A 17,037-nucleotide genomic window follows, 5' to 3' on the forward strand; every position below is an offset into this window, starting at 1 on the left:
AATGTCTTCTTCAGGACATGGTGCAAGGGAACAGTGGACGCTTCCTTAGGTGGAGAAGGATAGTCCAGGAGCTCAAACATTTCAGCCCTGGGCTCGTCCTCCACAACCACCGGGAAGGGGATGGCCGTAGACATCTCCCGGACAAAGGAAGCGAAAGACAGACTCTCGGGAGGAGAAAGCTGTCTCTCAGGAGAGGGAGTGGGATCAGACGGAAGACCCTCAGACTCCTCGTCAGAGAAATATCTGGGATCTTCCTCTTCCTCCCACGAGGCCTCACCCTCGGTGTCAGACACGAGTTCCCGGACCTGTGTCTGCAACCTCGCCCTGCTCGACTCCGTGGAACCCCGTCCACGATGGGGGCGTCGAGAGGTAGACTCCCTTGCCCGCATCGGCGAAGCTCCCTCCGCCGACGTGGTCGGGGAGCCTTCCTGGGAGGTGGCCGCGGTCGGCACCGCACGCGGTACCGACGTCGGGGACCTCAACCTGGGCGATGGGCCAGCCGGCGCCACGCTCGACGGTACCGGAGGCGCAAGCACCGCCGGTACCGGAGGGGTAGGGCGCAACAGCTCTCCCAGAATCTCTGGGAGAACGGCCCGGAGGCTCTCGTTTAGAGTGGCTGCAGAGAAAGGCTGAGAGGTCGATGCAGGCGTCGACGTCAGTACCTGTTCCGGGCGTGGAGGCTGTTCCGGGCTGTCCAGAGCGGAGCGCATCGACACCTCTTGAACAGAGGGTGAGCGGTCCTCTCGGTGCCGATGCCTGCTGGGTGCCGAATCCCTCGGCGACCCAGAGCTCTCGGTGCCGACACGGGGAGGAGACCGGTGTCGATGCTTCTTCGATTTCTTCCGAAGCATGTCACCGGAGCTCCCCGGCACCGACGAGGAGGACGTCGAATCCATCCGTCGCTTCCTCGGGGCCGAGACTGAAGAAGGTCGATCTCGGGGGGGCTGTACCGCAGGAGCCCTCAGGGTAGGCGGAGACCCACCCGAGGGCTCACCGCCACCAGCAGGGGAATGGACAGCCCTCACCTGCACTCCACCCGATGCACCACCGTCCGACGACATCAGCAGACGAGGTCCTGGTACCACCGACGTCGATGCAGCTATCCGATGTCTCGGCGCCGATGCAGAGGCCCGATGCCTCGATGCACTCGATGCAGGGGCGGCCGAGGAAGATGGTCTGGACGCTGACGACGTCGATGCACTCGAAGATCCCGGTGCCGATGCCGACGAAGAGCCCGAGAACAACACGTTCCACTGGGCTAGTCTCGCTACCTGAGTCCGCCTTTGAAGCAGGGAACACAGACTGCAGTTCTGAGGGCGGTGCTCGGCCCCCAGACACTGAAGACACGACGAGTGTCGATCAGTGAGCGAGATAACCCGGGCGCACTGGGTGCACTTCTTGAAGCCGCTGGAAGGCTTCGATGTCATGGGCGGAAAAATCACGCCGGCGAAATCAAAAGCCGAAATGGCGAAATTTGAAGCACCAAAATTTAGAGGGAGAAAAATCTCGACCGAGGCCAAAAAGAGGCCTACCCCGACGACGAAAGAAAACTTACCGGGGCAAAAAGCTGGAAGTACGGGGAGGATTTACACGAAACCCGGCGGGGGGTTTCCGGAGCACTTCCCGACAAAGAGAAAACTTTCCCGAAGGAAAAAAACACGCTCAAAATAAATTGGACGCGCGAGGTCGACTTTCCGGGGCTCGACATGGCGAAAACACGACCGTACCGAGTGCGGACAAAAGAAGACTGGCCGGCTCGAGCCGGTTTCGGGCGGGAAGACGGCCGCGCATGCGCGGTGCGCGCGGGCGCGCGAGGGCTAGCAAAGGACTTTGCTAGTGAAGTTTCCGATTGGAGGGGCTGCCGTGGACGTCACCCATCAGTGAGAACAAGCAGCCTGCTTGTCCTCGGAGAAAAAAGGTTCTGCTGCCTTCCTATAAAATTTAGGACTCATTTTAACATTTAGAGGCCCCATTACAAGGGTGCGGTAGGGCAACTGCAGCAAAGGCGTACGGCAAATCGGCCCTATTGCTGGGCTACCGCAGGAGCCTAGCGGTAGTACAAGTGTGATCTGCATCCATTTCCGGCAGTAAGGGCTCCCCCAGGAAACGGCCACTCAGCAAATGCTTAACTTATCGAACAGCCAATTCCATTTAAAAAACCCCCAACATTTACCTGCTGCGATAAAAGGGGGAACCCGCAAGGAGGAGGGGAGCAGCTTGGGAGCTGAATTTCTTTGGCTGGCATGACTTCGGCATCCCCACCACTGCAGGGGTGCTTTTACCACAGATTAGTAAAAGGACCCTTTGAAACATCATAGATTGAATGGGCCACATAATCTGCGCAGTTAGGTGGTTAATCTTTTTACCTTCAAGACTTAAGAAAATTCCTCCCTTGAAATGTCCTGTTCGAAAATGGCTGTCAGATGGGCTTTTTTTTACATTATCAGTGGACATCACAATTCTGACTTGGGAAGTCCACTGATAATGTTCTTCTATTAGGCTTATTTTCGAAAGAGAAGGGCGCCCATCTTTCGACGCAAATCAGGAGATGGGCGTCCTTCTCACAGGGTGGCCCAAATCGGCATAATCAGTGGCGTACCAAGGGGGGGCGGGGGGGGGCGGTCCGCCCCGTGTGTCGGCGGGTGGGGGGGGGGGGGGGGTGCTCCGTCGTCTCCTGCTACCATCCTGCGTTTTTTTTTTTAATCCATGCAGCGACGCAGGCAGCGCCTCGTGTCTGCCCTGCAGTGTGCTGTCAAAAAAGAAAATTGCTTTGCCGCGTCGGGCCTTCTCTCGCTATGTCCCGCCCACTTTTGAGGTAACTTCCTATTTCCTCGAGGGCGGGACATAGTGAGAGAAGGCCAGACGCGGCAAAGCGATTTTCTTTTTTGACAGCACACTGCAGGGCAGACACGAGGCGCTGCCTGCGTCGCTGCATGGATTTAAAAAAAAAAAACGCAGGATGGTGGTAGGAGAAGAGGGCTCTGTCGCTCTCCACGGAGGGGGGGGGGGGGCTCAGATGGGAGAAGGAGGTGGGGGAGCTCAGAGGGGAGAAGGGAATTGGGGAGGGGTGAGGGGAGCTCAGAGGGGTCCGCAGAAGGGAGAAGGGAACTGGGGAGGGGTGGGGGAGCTCAGAGGGGTTCGGAGAGGGGAGAAGGGAACTGGGGAGGGGTGGGGGAGCTCAGAGGGGTTCGCAGAGGGGAGAAGGGAACTGGGGAGGGGTGGGGGAGCTCAGGGGTTCGCAGAAGGGAGAAGGGAATTGGGGAGGGGTGGGGGCAGCTCAGAGGGGTTCGCAGAAGGGAGAAGGGAACTGGGGAGGGGTGGGGGAGCTCAGAGGGGTTCGCAGAGGGGACAAGGGGTGGGGGAGCTCAGAGGGGTTCTCAGAGGGGAGAAGGGAACTGGGGAGGGGTGGGGGAGCTCAGAGGGGTGCTCAGAGGGGAGAAGGGGATTGGGGAGGGGTGGGGGTGCTCAGAGGGGAGAAGGGGTCTGAAGCTGGAACTGGGGTCCAACAAGGGGGCAGGAGGGAGAATGGGTCCATGCCTGGGGCAGGTGGGAGAATGGGTCTGGGGCTGAAAAGGGGGGTTGCAAAGCATGTGGTGGATGAAGGGGGCTGGAACTGGGGGCTGAAAAGGAGGGTATTTGGGATAAGGGGGCTAGTGCTAGAACTGTGGGCTGAAACGGGGCAGGGGCTGAAACTGTGGGCTTTAAAGGGGACAGGGAGAACTGGCTGGGGCTGAAGCTCAGGACTGGTGAGAGAGAAAAGGGCTGGGGTTGAAACTAGGGGCTGAAAAGGAGACAGGGAGAAGTGGCTGGGGGCTGAAGCTCAGGACTGATGGGAGAAAAGGGCTGGGGACTGGTGGGATAGTGGGGCTGAAAAGGGGGGCCGGTGGGAGATGTGGGCTGGGGCTGGAACTAGGGGCAGGTGGAACTGGGGGCTGAAAAGGGGGGGCAGAGAGAGAGAGAGGACAACAGACCCTGGAAGGAAGTGGGGAGCATGAGGGAGGGCAGACCCTGGATGGATGGGTGAGGGAGGGCAGACGGATTGAAGGGGCAGAGAGAAAGGTCAGATGGTGGGTGGAAGGGGGAGAGAGAAAGAAGGCAGACTGGGGCAAATGATAGATGGAAGGGAGAGAGAGGGCAGACAGTGGATGGAAGGGACATTAGAGAGGGCAGACACTGGATGGCAGAGAGAGAGCAAAGACAGATCCTGGATGGAAGGAAGACAGTGAAAAGAAGAAGATGAAAGCAGAAACCAGAGACAACAAACTGTAAATATATATTTTTATTATTTTGCTTTAGGATATAGTATTGTAGCTGTGTTGTTTATAAATAGAACATGTAAATAAGGTAATCTTTTTATTGGACTAATTTTAATACATTTTGACTTAACTTTCAGAGAAGAAAACCCCCTTCCTCAGGTCAGGATAGGATACTGTAACAGCACTATACTGTACTGACCCGAGGACGGAGGTTTTGGCCTCTGAAAGCTAAATGTATTAGTCCAATAAAATGGTATTATTTTACTTTCTATATTTGTTTTATTTCTATTTGTTAATTTGTAAAGTGGTGATTGGTACTTGTTAGTTTTTTTCAAATTTACATCTGCTGTCTTTATATTTTGCACAGTACTAGGGGACATTTTCTGTTTCTGTGGTGTTGCATTGTATGCAGAGTCTGGCATTGGGGGTTCAGTTTAATTTTTGTCTAAATAGAAAGTTTATGATTACTTATTCTATAGTGGATTAGGGTGTATCTGTATTTGTGAAAAAGACATGGCTTTCGATTGGCATTGACTGTGCAGGATCGATGATCTGTACTAATCTGTCTGTTTTTGTTTTACAATAGGTGAATTGATGTTCTAGTGCTCACTGTAGTGTTTAAGATGCTTTCCTTTTCCTTGTGTGACTCGTAGAAATGACTGCTTATGGTATGGTAGAATTGCTCTATAGGTCCTGAGTGTTTTGTATTCTCGGTATGCCTAGTACTGGATTTGGGGGGGGGGGGGGGGGGGCGGTTAAAAAATGACCGGCCCCGGGTGTCAACTACCCTAGGTACGCCACTGGGCATAATCGAAAGCCAGAGTATCAGAACAAGGCTGGCCCCTCCTCTTCTACATTTTCTGTTGATTATGCCTTTTCTCTCCACCCCTCCCCCAAATCCTTGGTATCTATTCTTCCTCCTTTTCCTTTACACTAGACAAGGCAAATCACTAATAAAATGGTTCCTCTGAGCTTCACCCACTATTGTTCCCTGTCCACCCGGATCCTTCCCATGTCAGAGACCTCTTGAAGTCCAGCAACCTTTTGCCGTCTACTGTTCATCCAGTGATTGGAGCTGAGGAGCAACACTAGACCTACTGGAAAGCACTAGATTCATAAGTTAGGTGGCAACAATGGATCCCATCAATCATTCCTCGAGGCAAATTTGCTAATAGTTCAGGCTTTCCTTGATCCTGACTGCAGCTACAGTTGAGATATGCCAATCAACACTTTTAAGAGAAAGGGCAGGTACTAACTGCTGTCTTATACTTGATTTTCTGAGTCTTTGGCGATATCGAGTAATAAAAAGACAAATGCTGCAAACTGACTACAAGTGTCGTTTCCTTAGTGCTAGAAATACTGTTCCCCCGCTGAGGTCTGAACTCTCATCTAACCAGTGCAACTCCTGCTTCCGTTTCTACTTACCAATTGCTACTGAACTGTGCTGTAGCTCAACAAACAGCCATACGAAGCTCAGAAAGGCAAGACAGGAAATGAGATTTTAGAAAGAGAAAAAGATTGACAATTATTATTGTAACAATAAAAATCAACAAACGGAAGTACATAATTCTGAACAATATATAGCAGGGATCATGCTCTTTATAAAATGTAGACCCCTGTGAGATCATTACTTATTTCAATTTAATTCATTTAATCTCAGTTTGGGTCACCCCTTTCTACAGATAAAAATTATACTCAATGTGGTTACAAAAATCAACAATAAAATAACAACAAAATGCAATACATCAATTAATTTATTAATTCATCATTTGTCCTTTGAGGGGATACTCAATAAAGCAATGTACAATTGCTACATAACTGTAAAAGTAATACATAACAATATAAAGGAAAAGATATAACAATTCGATGTATAACATCTCAATATCAAAATATAAATACAAATAAATATATCACTTCAAATCAAATACATTATCCTGCCAGTCCTGAGATTAAAATGGCTGCATTTATCAGGGAGGAAAAGGCCACAGCCCCCAAATGTAAATATGTCCAAGATCTCCTCTGTAAATAGACTCTAATTCCTCCAAATCAGATCTACGAACTCGCCCTCCTCAAACCCTGAACATATCCCCTCCCAAACCCTCAAAACCTGAATCATTCCCACCCCCTCAAACTCAGAACCATTTTCCATCCCCCAAACCCATGAGCTCTGACCCATTGTGTTCCAATCTCACAAAATCACAGCCCACTTCAGCAAAATTCCAATGTTTGTAACAAAAATATTAACCAGCTAATCTAACATCTGGGGGTTGTGGATTAGGAGGAGGAAACAAACTCATTTACTTGTATTTAGTAGATTTTGATTGAGGCCTTCAGCTATTTTGCCTCTTCTTTTCAAAACGACCTTCCTCCCGCACTGGAAGCCTAATTAGTTTTGCTTTAAAGTTGCCCTTAAAATGTCTCTTCTCCCTGGAGTATGGCGATTCTTGCCTCGGTTGGGGATGGGAGGAGGAGGGGTCCCCATCTGAGCGCCTATCCCACTGGGGTTTCTTTTTCTTTATAATGTACAATTTTTGTTGTTATTGATTTAACTCTATATTTTACTCTTTTGAAAACCATTTTTACTTATTATGGTCAAAAGGTGGTACTATCAGCCCTACGAATATACTGAAAATACTGCCCTCTCCACTGATACTGACTGCTGAGAATTATTTTGAAACACATTGGCAAATTCAGAAATGAGAGAAATGTCAATCTCCTAACTTAATACCCTAAAAAAAAGGTAAATTTGGGGTCCTTTTACCAAGCAGCCATGCGGTAAGACGACTCTTATCACTTGGCCATGAGACAGGGCGCCCTTACCGCCACCCACTGAGGTGGACCGCCGCGGAAGCCATTTCCGGGGGTTTCCTTTTTCCCCAGGAAATGGTGAGCACTTGGGGCGGGGCTACCGCCGGCGGCCACGTCAGGCCAGCGGTAGTTCTGGAAGAGCAAGCGCTAAGCCTGCGTTGGGCTTACCACCGCTCTGTAAAACGGTCCCTTTAGAAGGCAAAAAATTCAGAGAGGATGCACTGTTCAGTTAAACGGGAGAGAGTCGCCCTCTTCTGAAAAGGGACAGTTAACGTTCCATGGCCTTTCACTCATTATCGTTAAGATTCTAGACATCCTAGAACCGGAATAATGTCATAAAGCTCAACCTCGGAGGAATGTAGCAAAGGATGACGAATGCTTGCAGCAGACTCCCAAAGGAGGAGATCCAGCCAGATCTAATGGGCAAATTTACTTTCTAATGATATGAACTCCTGTTCTGTGCTTCCTGCGGGTGAAAGAAAGGAGCAGGTTGTGGCTCATGTAACCCCTAATATTGCATTGTGAATCAGTAAAGGACTTGCGGATAAGTCACTATATCTTTTCAATGCTCCCAGAGCACTGGAGTCTGCTATAAAGCATCATTTTACATGAACAGCCATATTCCATACCTTAAATGCATATTTGCGGTTAATGTGGTCCTCTTGATGTGGCAAAGATATCTGGAAACTAGGGAGAAGAATGCTTCCCAGAATTCCCTCCTCTTTCTCATCTAAAAAATACAGAAAATGTGGTTGGACTAAAACATTTTATATTGACTTGCTTTGAACACATTTCAAGATTCCACCACAGTGTCAACGGCACAACATCTGATGGGCTGGAATGACAAGTGTAACAGCATTAGAGAAGTTTTAAGATGACATAATTCTGATGGTCAACTTAAGTAACAGCTTGAAGACTGAGAAATTTATCAGTGGATGGGGAGTGATGAGGACAGGCAGCTCCTAATGAAAATTCTCATCCATCATCATTAAATGATGACCCAAGGGTAGGGGGTTTCAAAATGGCCACTGCGCTGTAATGCTCCATTTCTGCAAGCTTAACCCATACATGCCGGCTTCGATCTGCCTTTCAGCTATGAGAAATTGATGGGCTATAAGGTACATAAGAATATAAGACACTCAATGAAGTTACATGGAAATACTTTTTAACACAAATTGGAAGAAATATTTTTCCACTCAACGAACAAGTTCTTGAACTCATTGCCAGAGGATGTAGTAACAGCAGTTAGCATATCTGGGTTTTAAAAAGGTTTGGATAAGTTCTTAGTCTGCTATTGAGAAAGACACCCAGGGATTAGTAGCATTGATTGTTGCCACTATTTGGGTTTCTGTCAGGTACCTGTGACCTGGAATGGCAACTGTTGGAAAGAGGATACTGGACTTGATGGACCATTGGTCTGATCCAGTATGGCTATTCTTCTGAAAACTTCCAGGATGGAGCGAGGAGTTTTACCCAACTGTGTGGAGAGTAAGGAGATTCAGTAACTAGTTCAAGTTAGGCCAGAAAACATGAATACATATCAGGGAGAAAAGAGAAAGAATCTTTGCATATATTTTCACATTGGGCTTGGGTTTTAGAATTACCAGGCTTTCCTAAACCCGAGCTCAAGGTGAACTGAAACACTGAAACAATATCACTGTATATTGTTCAACACTCAGACATCATAACGTCATCAAATTTATCGGCGGGGATAGTGCTGGGCAGACTTATACGGTCTGTGCCCTGAAGAGGACAGGTACAAATCAAAGTAGGGTATACACAAAAAGTAGCAAATATGAGTTATCTTGTTGGGCAGACTGGATGGACCATGCAGGTCTTTTTCTGCCGTCATTTACTATGTTACTATATGAGCAGGACCATGGGACAACCACCTTTGCAGGGAAGGGAGGTTGCAGATTTGCAGGCCTGAGGGTACCATTAATATGTAGACAAGCTCTCGGGACATGAGCCAATGACTGGCTCTGTCTTTTTCCAATCAGTACAGGAAATACAGATGCAATAATCCCATTAACTAGAGTCCAGCATTAGGCTTTGAACAAAGCACTTCTGTACAATCACTGAATTTATTGTACTAGAGGAAACAGCAAAAAACTCAGCAATAACCTATAGTTTAATTCTAAATGTAGTAACACACAAAAAGAACATAGCTTTATTTCAGCGTTTGAAACTCAGATATCAGAAACCAATCCACGAGGATTTCCCTTGAACAGACATTCAGTCCAAAACCTTTCTGAACTTGCTCCGTTTTCTCCAGAGCAGCTGGAGTGGAAGGCAGAATCCGGAAGCCCCCACTGGTAATCTGATCATTTTTGCTCTTCAGTTATACCTGCCCGTGACGGGGACACGGCTAAAGTGATGAGACGTCTCAGCTACCATTTCAAGTTCAGCCATTTCTATTCTTCTATCACCTTCTCCCACTACTCCAACCAGAGTTACACCTAATCACACTGACCACCCTTCAACATCTTCTGTCCTTCTGTGACTGTTCTCTTGTGCTTGACTGCTTAAATATTTTAAATTTAAATGCTTTACTTTTTGTCTATTAGATTGTAAGCTCTTTGAGCAGGGACTGTCTTTCTTCTGTGTTTGTACAGCGCTGCGTACACTTTGTAGCGCTCTAGAAATGTTAAATAGTAGTAGTAGTAGTAGTAGCACAGCTGCAGCGCTGAGCTTCCAGTACAATTTATGAAAGCAAAGACAGGTTCTCCTCCAACTCATACCTACCAATGTGCTACAAAGGGTGACATAATTTACCCGACCCCTCTAACCGATTTCAACACTTCCGCTCCAGTCGCAACCACTAGTCACCTCTTCAGCTCCTCACAACCATTCACAGCAGCTAATCTAGTCTGAAAATACTAGAAATCTGAAATGAGGTCGCAGTAAAAGTGACAAGAGTCACAGAAAGAAGACGAAAATTCAGAAATAAAAAACATTTAATTGATCAGATGCCGTTAGCAGTGGCGTTACTAGGGTGGCTGACACCCGGGGCGGATCGCCGATAGCGCCCCCCCACCCCCCAGCGAAAGGCCAACCCCCCCCCCGGTGCAGCGCGACCCCCCCACCCCCGGCGAAAGGCCACCCCCCCGGGTGCATTTTTACCTGCTGGGGGTGGGGGGTGGGGTGCCGCGCGCCTGTCTGCTTTGCTCGTTCCATGCTCCCTCTGCCCCGGAACAGGAAGTAACCTGTTCCAGGGCAGAAGCACGGAACGAGTGAAGCAGACAGGCGCGTGGCACCCCCCCAGCGGCGTGCACCCGTGGCGGACCGCACCCACCGCCTCCCCCCCCCAAGGAACACCACTGGCCGTTAGTTGAATAGTTTCATTCATACTGTCTTTACAAACCATTTGCAAAAGAAGTACCGAAAAAGCTGCTCTAAAACACGGTTATGTGTTTCTGGAAATCCACTTAAGTATGAGGAATGCTAATAACCGCAGGCACAGTGTGAACTGCGAACAAATGAAGACAATCTCAGGAGCAGTACATTTAAAATTACACAAGCAGCACAGAGCAGTGGATAACCACAGAAAAAAAATCGCACACATCATGCTTTTCCATGAAACTGTAGGAAAATCACAGCCCTGCAAAGGAACTGTTCCAGAAAGACAAACAGAAGCAAAAGCACCCAAACTTCCCAGAAGGCTTGAAATACTGCAACCAATGCCTAACCATTGGCTCCATGGCTCACATTACAGCTGCCATCAGCAGACAAGCTGGCCCTGGGCTGGTTTTCCAGCACGATGTAATCATTCCATTGGAGAATAAAAACTCCACTAATTCAGCCCTTTGCAAGCTAATCAGGTCCAAAACCAGAGTGCTGGCATCTCTTCACTGGAAGGGAGAAAAACAAAAGTAGCAGTTCATTGCTGGCTTTTAAATTCATTTGCACTCCTGTCTATAAACTGTTAAGTTATTGCACTAACACACGGTAACGATCATTTCCCTTCCACGCTGTTAGCAACTCCATACAGGTGCACTTTAAGCCACTTACCTGGTGCCATTTCCCTAAACTTTCACACTGCTGTGGTGAGAGAAATAATTAGCAGCTGGGTATGTATGATGGTAACATATAAAAGTGCTCAGGGCCCAGTGCCTGGCAAGCTACGTAGGGGATGTCAGAGATCACATCTCACAGACAGCTGCTACCATAAACCTGGCCTGTTAGGGTCTGACACTGGAATGGAAGGCACTGAGTGGGAACCAAGCTGGGGACCTTCTACATGTGTTCAGCCCAAGACGGTGGAATAATAAGGAAATGATCACCCTTTCCATCTGCAGTGTGGCACCCACTAACTCTCTCGTTCACTGCATAACTCACTAGATGATGGCAATCATTGTTTTGATGTCTTGCTCTCCGGATGTGTCTTCTCAAGCAGCCGAGCTAACCACCAGGGCAATGATTCCTTACAAGCCCAAGAGGTTTAAGGTACAAACCCTTAGGTCTCCTAACAATGATGCATCTGGTGAGGTAGCAGGTTCTTGAAAGTTAAAACAAGAAACTTACATTTTCCTTATTCATGTGGATACAGATGATACCTATTATAAGAACATAAGAATTGTCATACTGGGTCAGACCGAAGGCCCAGTATCCTGTTTCCAACCGTGGCTAATCCAGGTCACAAGTACCTGGCAAGATCCCAGAACAGTAAAACAGATTTTATGCTGCTTATCTTAGAAATAAGCAGTGGATCTTAATAATGGCCTATGGACTTTTCTTTTAGGAAATTATCCAAACCTTTTTTTAAACCCTGCTAACCTAACTGCTTTTACCACATTCTCTGGCAACAAATTCCAGAGTTTAATTACATATAAGGCATTCCATAACGGGATACTAAATTACTAACACCCTGGCCTGTACTCTCAGATCACTCACCAATAACAGATTGGTACTCCCTCCCCTTTCGAGAGCTAGATGGGAGTCCACACGAAATTCAGCTTTCTGCTTCCTCACCCCTGCATTGTAGAATTCACTACCACAGCAAATTTGTTTGGAAAAATCATAGCCTTCCTTTCGGGTGTTATCCGGACAGTTAAGGGATGGAAAACCAATTTATCTGGATAGTGGTCATTTTTCAGCCTAGATATCTGGATTTTTGTCTGTTTAACTAAACGGCTGTGTAAGAGCTATCCAGATAGTGCAGGAACCTCCTGTTCTATCTGGATATTCAGCGGCATTTTCAAAAACATTGACCTGGGGGCTTAATTTTACCCTGCATGGTTTTTTTTTTTTTGGTTACTGGCAACATAGGGTGAAATAATAACAATAAAGTACAGAAAAAAGAGAATGTGAGTTTGAGAACAAAAGTTCCAGGAAAGTCCTTCAGGTGCACATTAACTTAGCAGCAGCGGTGCTGAAAACTCACCTCGATAGTAAAACAGACACAGATCAGACAGCACGAACCAGCGCTTTTTCCAGAGCTTCATGCCAGAGCTATCCTACATGGGAACAAAAAGAATGGATCCTCCTAAATCCAAAGGCAGGGAAATGGAATTAAAAGACTGGGCTGATGTGTGGGTCCTGCTATCACTGCTGCAAGAACCACACAACTCCTTCACAGCAAGAGTACTGATTAGCATGGTTTAATGTTTCTCAAGCAAACAACTTCATTTTAATCAGCCCTGCACCTGGAAATTCATATGAATAGCAATTTGAATTTATAAAGCAGTTTTCAGCCAGGTATGATCCCAACTGATTATACAATTATAATCGTATTAGAAGCAAAAGCGCAGGCCACTGGCTGCCCAGTCCAGCAACCCTCACCCAAAACAGCTTCCAAAAGGAACAAGGGGAGAAAATAGCTGTCACAGATCATCACTGAAACAAGCTGCAACTGGGGGGTGGGGGTGGGGGGGGGGGGAGAGAGATGCACAGTGGGGGCAGGACTGGCAGAGAGGAGTCGGCTTTCAGCAGCATATGGCATATCCAGAGGCATCCTGGCAGGAAATCGGCAAGCTCTGCATTCTCCAACCTCAAACTCTCATTCTAAAAAGTGGCTGAGAACCAAAATCTGTCATGAAATCTAATTAGAAGTCATCAGCTTAATAATCCGAGCAAATGTGCCTTTATTCGCAAAAGTGGCAAAACTGGGGCCAACCTCAGCGTACAGTATAGGGCAGGGGTAGGCAACTCCGGGCCCCGAGAGCCGCAGGCAGGTCAGGTTTTCAGGATATCCACAATGAATATGCAGGAGATAGATTTGCATACCATGAAGGCAGTGTATGCAAATCAAGTTCATGCATATTCATTGTGGATATCCTGAAAACCTGATCTGCCTGCGACTCTCGAGGACCGGAGTTGCCTACCCCTGGTATCAGGGATCCCCCCCCCCCTTAAAAAAGTGTTGACTTTTACTCAATTATCAAACTGTAATGACTACGCTGTACTCCTCTGACTCCAGCTTTTCCGCCTTTTCTTACTCTTCTCTTTCTGCTGAAGCAAAAATGTAAATTCTTTGTAGGCTCCTTGTGCGAGTTACGTTTCTTTTTAGACCTCCCTTGAAAAATGACACACACAAGACAATACACACAATCTGGGCACCATGACGTTTGGCAACTGGAGATAATTCTAAATTACTTTACCACAAACCATCCACATTTCTGTGATAAATCAGCAACAGTCAACAAAGTGATACCACTTTGGTCCTGGAGATTGTGTGCTGGGGGCATAACACACCATCACCAGGACTGTAGGTCACTGGTAGCTTATCACTGACTGGCTGGAGGGACGCAGAGAGAGAAGACTTCCTTACAGACAGGTGTATACCAGGAGCCACAACTAAGTAGAATAATGAACAGGAAATCCACTGCCCGTAGCCGAGACTGTCTCAATTAAAGAGTCAGCTCCCATTCTCAGCCTGTACCATACTGTGAAGCAAGATTTTACAGCACTGCGATTATAAATAGTGAAAAGTGGCAGGTCTGAGTCTTCAACACAAGTAATTAACTCAACTCAAGTTTGGACACAGAAAAGAGTTTCCAGAAAGACAGGAAACCTCTAAGACACTGCTATGGCACCTGGCAGTTTGCAAAAGTCTCTCACAAGCAACTCAAACACTGGTCTTTACCTCCTCAACAAGAAGTTTCTAGATCGACTCCAGAGGCATCAGAAAGGAACTGGGAACATTTCTCATGTTTTCCTCAGAAGGCTATGACACAAACCTCAGTAGCATTCGATACTACACAACATCACAATGCAATATAACCGCAAAATCACAAAGTTTGCATAAGGCCTCTTTAAAAAAAACTGTGACACAGAAATACATTTTCTATTACCCTTGGATACAACAGCTGATAGCTGGATTCAGCACACGGTGCTCCTTACGGAAACTAAGGAATATACATTTTGAAATGAATAAAATCAGACAATGACGGGAATACCTGTTTGTACAGCCAGCTCCGTCTTATCACAGGTGCATTAGGATTCCGTTTTATTGAGTTGGATCGCTTGCCAAAATTATGAACTTTCTTCAAGGACCGCGACGTCTAGAGAGTGAGAGGGTGTTAAAGCGTAAAACAATTAATACAATGCCATTGCTCCTCCATCTTATAAATCAGCCGGCAGACAGTAGAGAAGGGTGGGCCTGATTAACTCTCTCTCCCCACAAGCAGACAAATGCAGAGATGCACTGTTTCTTACCTGTAACAGGTGCTTCCGTAGACAGCATGGACGTTGCTGGTAAATGCACTTAAACTGATGCAGGGGTATAAATGCTGTGATATATTAGAGTATCCACAGATGTGCTTTTCTTGAAAATCCCTGTCCTTCTAAGACCGCAATCCAGTCCTGCCTTGGTTCCCTCTGAAACCCTTGCAAAGCCTTTCCATGCTTTCTGCACACTCTCCCTTCCCAGCACAGCCCCCTACACTCTTGCCCTCTTCCTAGAGTCCTAGCACTCGTTCCCTTCCCCCTCTGCAATCTCTTGCTCTGCCTCACAACTCCCCTAGGCATAGTCCCTCTATGTCCCTCCCACAGAACAGCTGTGGCACTTATTTTCCCAGACAATCAGCACCTCTTTGGAACAGCAGCTGGCCTGAGGCCTGATTTCTAGGTATTGAAATGCATGTCTAATAAAAGTCAAAACAGCCGACAATATTATATAGTAACAACTTACATTTCGATCAAACATTTTGGAACAAACCTCAAGGATTAACATGATTAAACACGTCATTAGTCATTTACAAGGACTCCCTGAAGAGAACTGGTATAACTGTGTGTGCTTACATGCAGTGGGGTGCACCCATGGGCGGGGCTTGGACAGGACATGGAAGGTGCCCCCACTTACACGCAGAAGTCAGAGAATACTGCATATATGAGCTATGTAAGTTAGACGTGCCATTCCAGATCAGTGCGTAAGCGTCCACCTGGCACTTCTACAGGTAAAGAGATGTGGAAACGTTTCACCCTCCTGATTATTCCATATATAAAAGGCTTCACTTAACATAAGACTATCTCTACTTCAGGAAGCAGGTGAAAGCTTGGCTCTTCAACCAGGCCTTTAATGGAAAAAGTAACTAACTTTTTAGGAGTGACACAGGCTACACATACTGCAGGAGAACATGTTTATCCACTCCTACCCCTAGCTAAGATAATATTCAAGCACCTCTCTGACTTGGATCCACAGACGCTTAGCTGAAATTGGGTGGCGGGGGGAAGAGGGGTTGGTGGTTGAGAGGCTAGGATAGGGGAGGGCAGACTTATACGGGGTCTGTGCCAGAGCCGGTGATGGGAGGCGGGACTGGTGGTTGGGAGGCGGGAAATACTGCTGGACAGACTTATACGGTCTGTGCCCTGAAAAAGACAGGTACAAATCAAGGTAAGGTATACACATATGAGTTTATCGTGGGCAGACTAGATGGACCGTGCAGGTCTTTTTCTGCCGTCATCTACTATGTTACTATGTTACTTCATTTCCAGCTTTCCTTATCTGTCTATATGTTCCATCTTTGCTTACACCCTACGCTGTCCTTTAAAATGTTTTCTTGTATACTGTGTATTGTTGTTTGAATATTTTTACTGCTGTAATTGTCTGTTGCTTATGTTGGATTTATTTTTGAAGGAATTTGATCAAGGCCTGTGTAAAGCAAGAATAAGTCAAACTAAATAAATAGTCACATTCAATGGTTTCTGATCTTTAAACAAAATGCAATATTAGACAAAAGGAATCTGAGTATTTTATTTTAGTTACATTTGTACCCCGCACTTTCCCACTCATGGCAGGCAATGGAGGGTTAAGTCACAAGGAGCTGCCTGTGCCGGGAATTGAACTCAGTTCCTCAGGACCAAAGTCCACCACCCTAACCACTAGGCCACTCCTCCACTCAATAAACACATTACACATTTTTTAAAATTAGTACTTAATTTATTTACCCATATCAATCAACCCAATAGACCAGAAGTTACTGATAATTAGATTCAGCTGATTGAACACAGCCAGCCCAGTTGAATCTAAACCTCACTATATATTGAATCTTATCAAGAGCATGAAGTAGTGATCATAAAGTTTCTACAAGAATGCTACGTTAGGATCAAAGGAAATTCCAGAAGATACAACAAAAAAAAAGTTGTTGAACTCTATCAGACTGGAAAGGGTTACAAAGTCAGTTTTCAATCTCCACCTGCTGGCTGATGGACACAACTATCTCAGGGGTTCTGGAATAGCGGGTAGCTACATAATGGAAAATAGGAGATTCGTGGGAGAGCAGCAAGGGGAAAACAACTGCTATCCAAGGGTATCATCAATGCTCACCTTGATGATCTCCAAGCTTGGACAGACAAGTCAAAAGTGGAACTCTTTGGACAACACAAAGCAAATACAGTATTTCACATTACGAACATCATACTAGTAGTCAAACAAGGTGATGGCAACGTCATGGTGTGGGGATGCTTTGCCGCCTCGGGACCCGGAAAACTTGCCATTATTGAAGGAACCATGAATTCTGCCTGTATCAACAAT

The 17,037-nt window shown here is 46.9% G+C and overlaps 1 protein-coding gene across 4 annotated transcripts in view; it reads right to left on the bottom strand.

The window, feature by feature from the left end:
- The window catches only part of PLEKHA5 (pleckstrin homology domain containing A5), a 278,604-nt gene that overhangs the window by 100,524 nt on the left and 161,043 nt on the right, over positions 1–17,037 (bottom strand). For all 4 annotated transcript variants that reach the window (XM_030214050.1, XM_030214049.1, XM_030214048.1 and 1 more), the window contains exons 6-8: positions 14,462–14,566; positions 12,448–12,520; positions 7,694–7,794 (exon numbers count right to left, since the gene is read on the bottom strand). In XM_030214050.1, coding sequence (XP_030069910.1) covers positions 7,694–7,794; positions 12,448–12,520; positions 14,462–14,566 — 279 coding nt within the window. The remainder of the gene's footprint in view (positions 1–7,693; positions 7,795–12,447; positions 12,521–14,461; positions 14,567–17,037) is intronic.

This window comes from Microcaecilia unicolor, chromosome 9 (assembly GCF_901765095.1).
Source record: "Microcaecilia unicolor chromosome 9, aMicUni1.1, whole genome shotgun sequence".
Taxonomy (NCBI): Eukaryota; Metazoa; Chordata; class Amphibia; order Gymnophiona; family Siphonopidae; genus Microcaecilia; species Microcaecilia unicolor.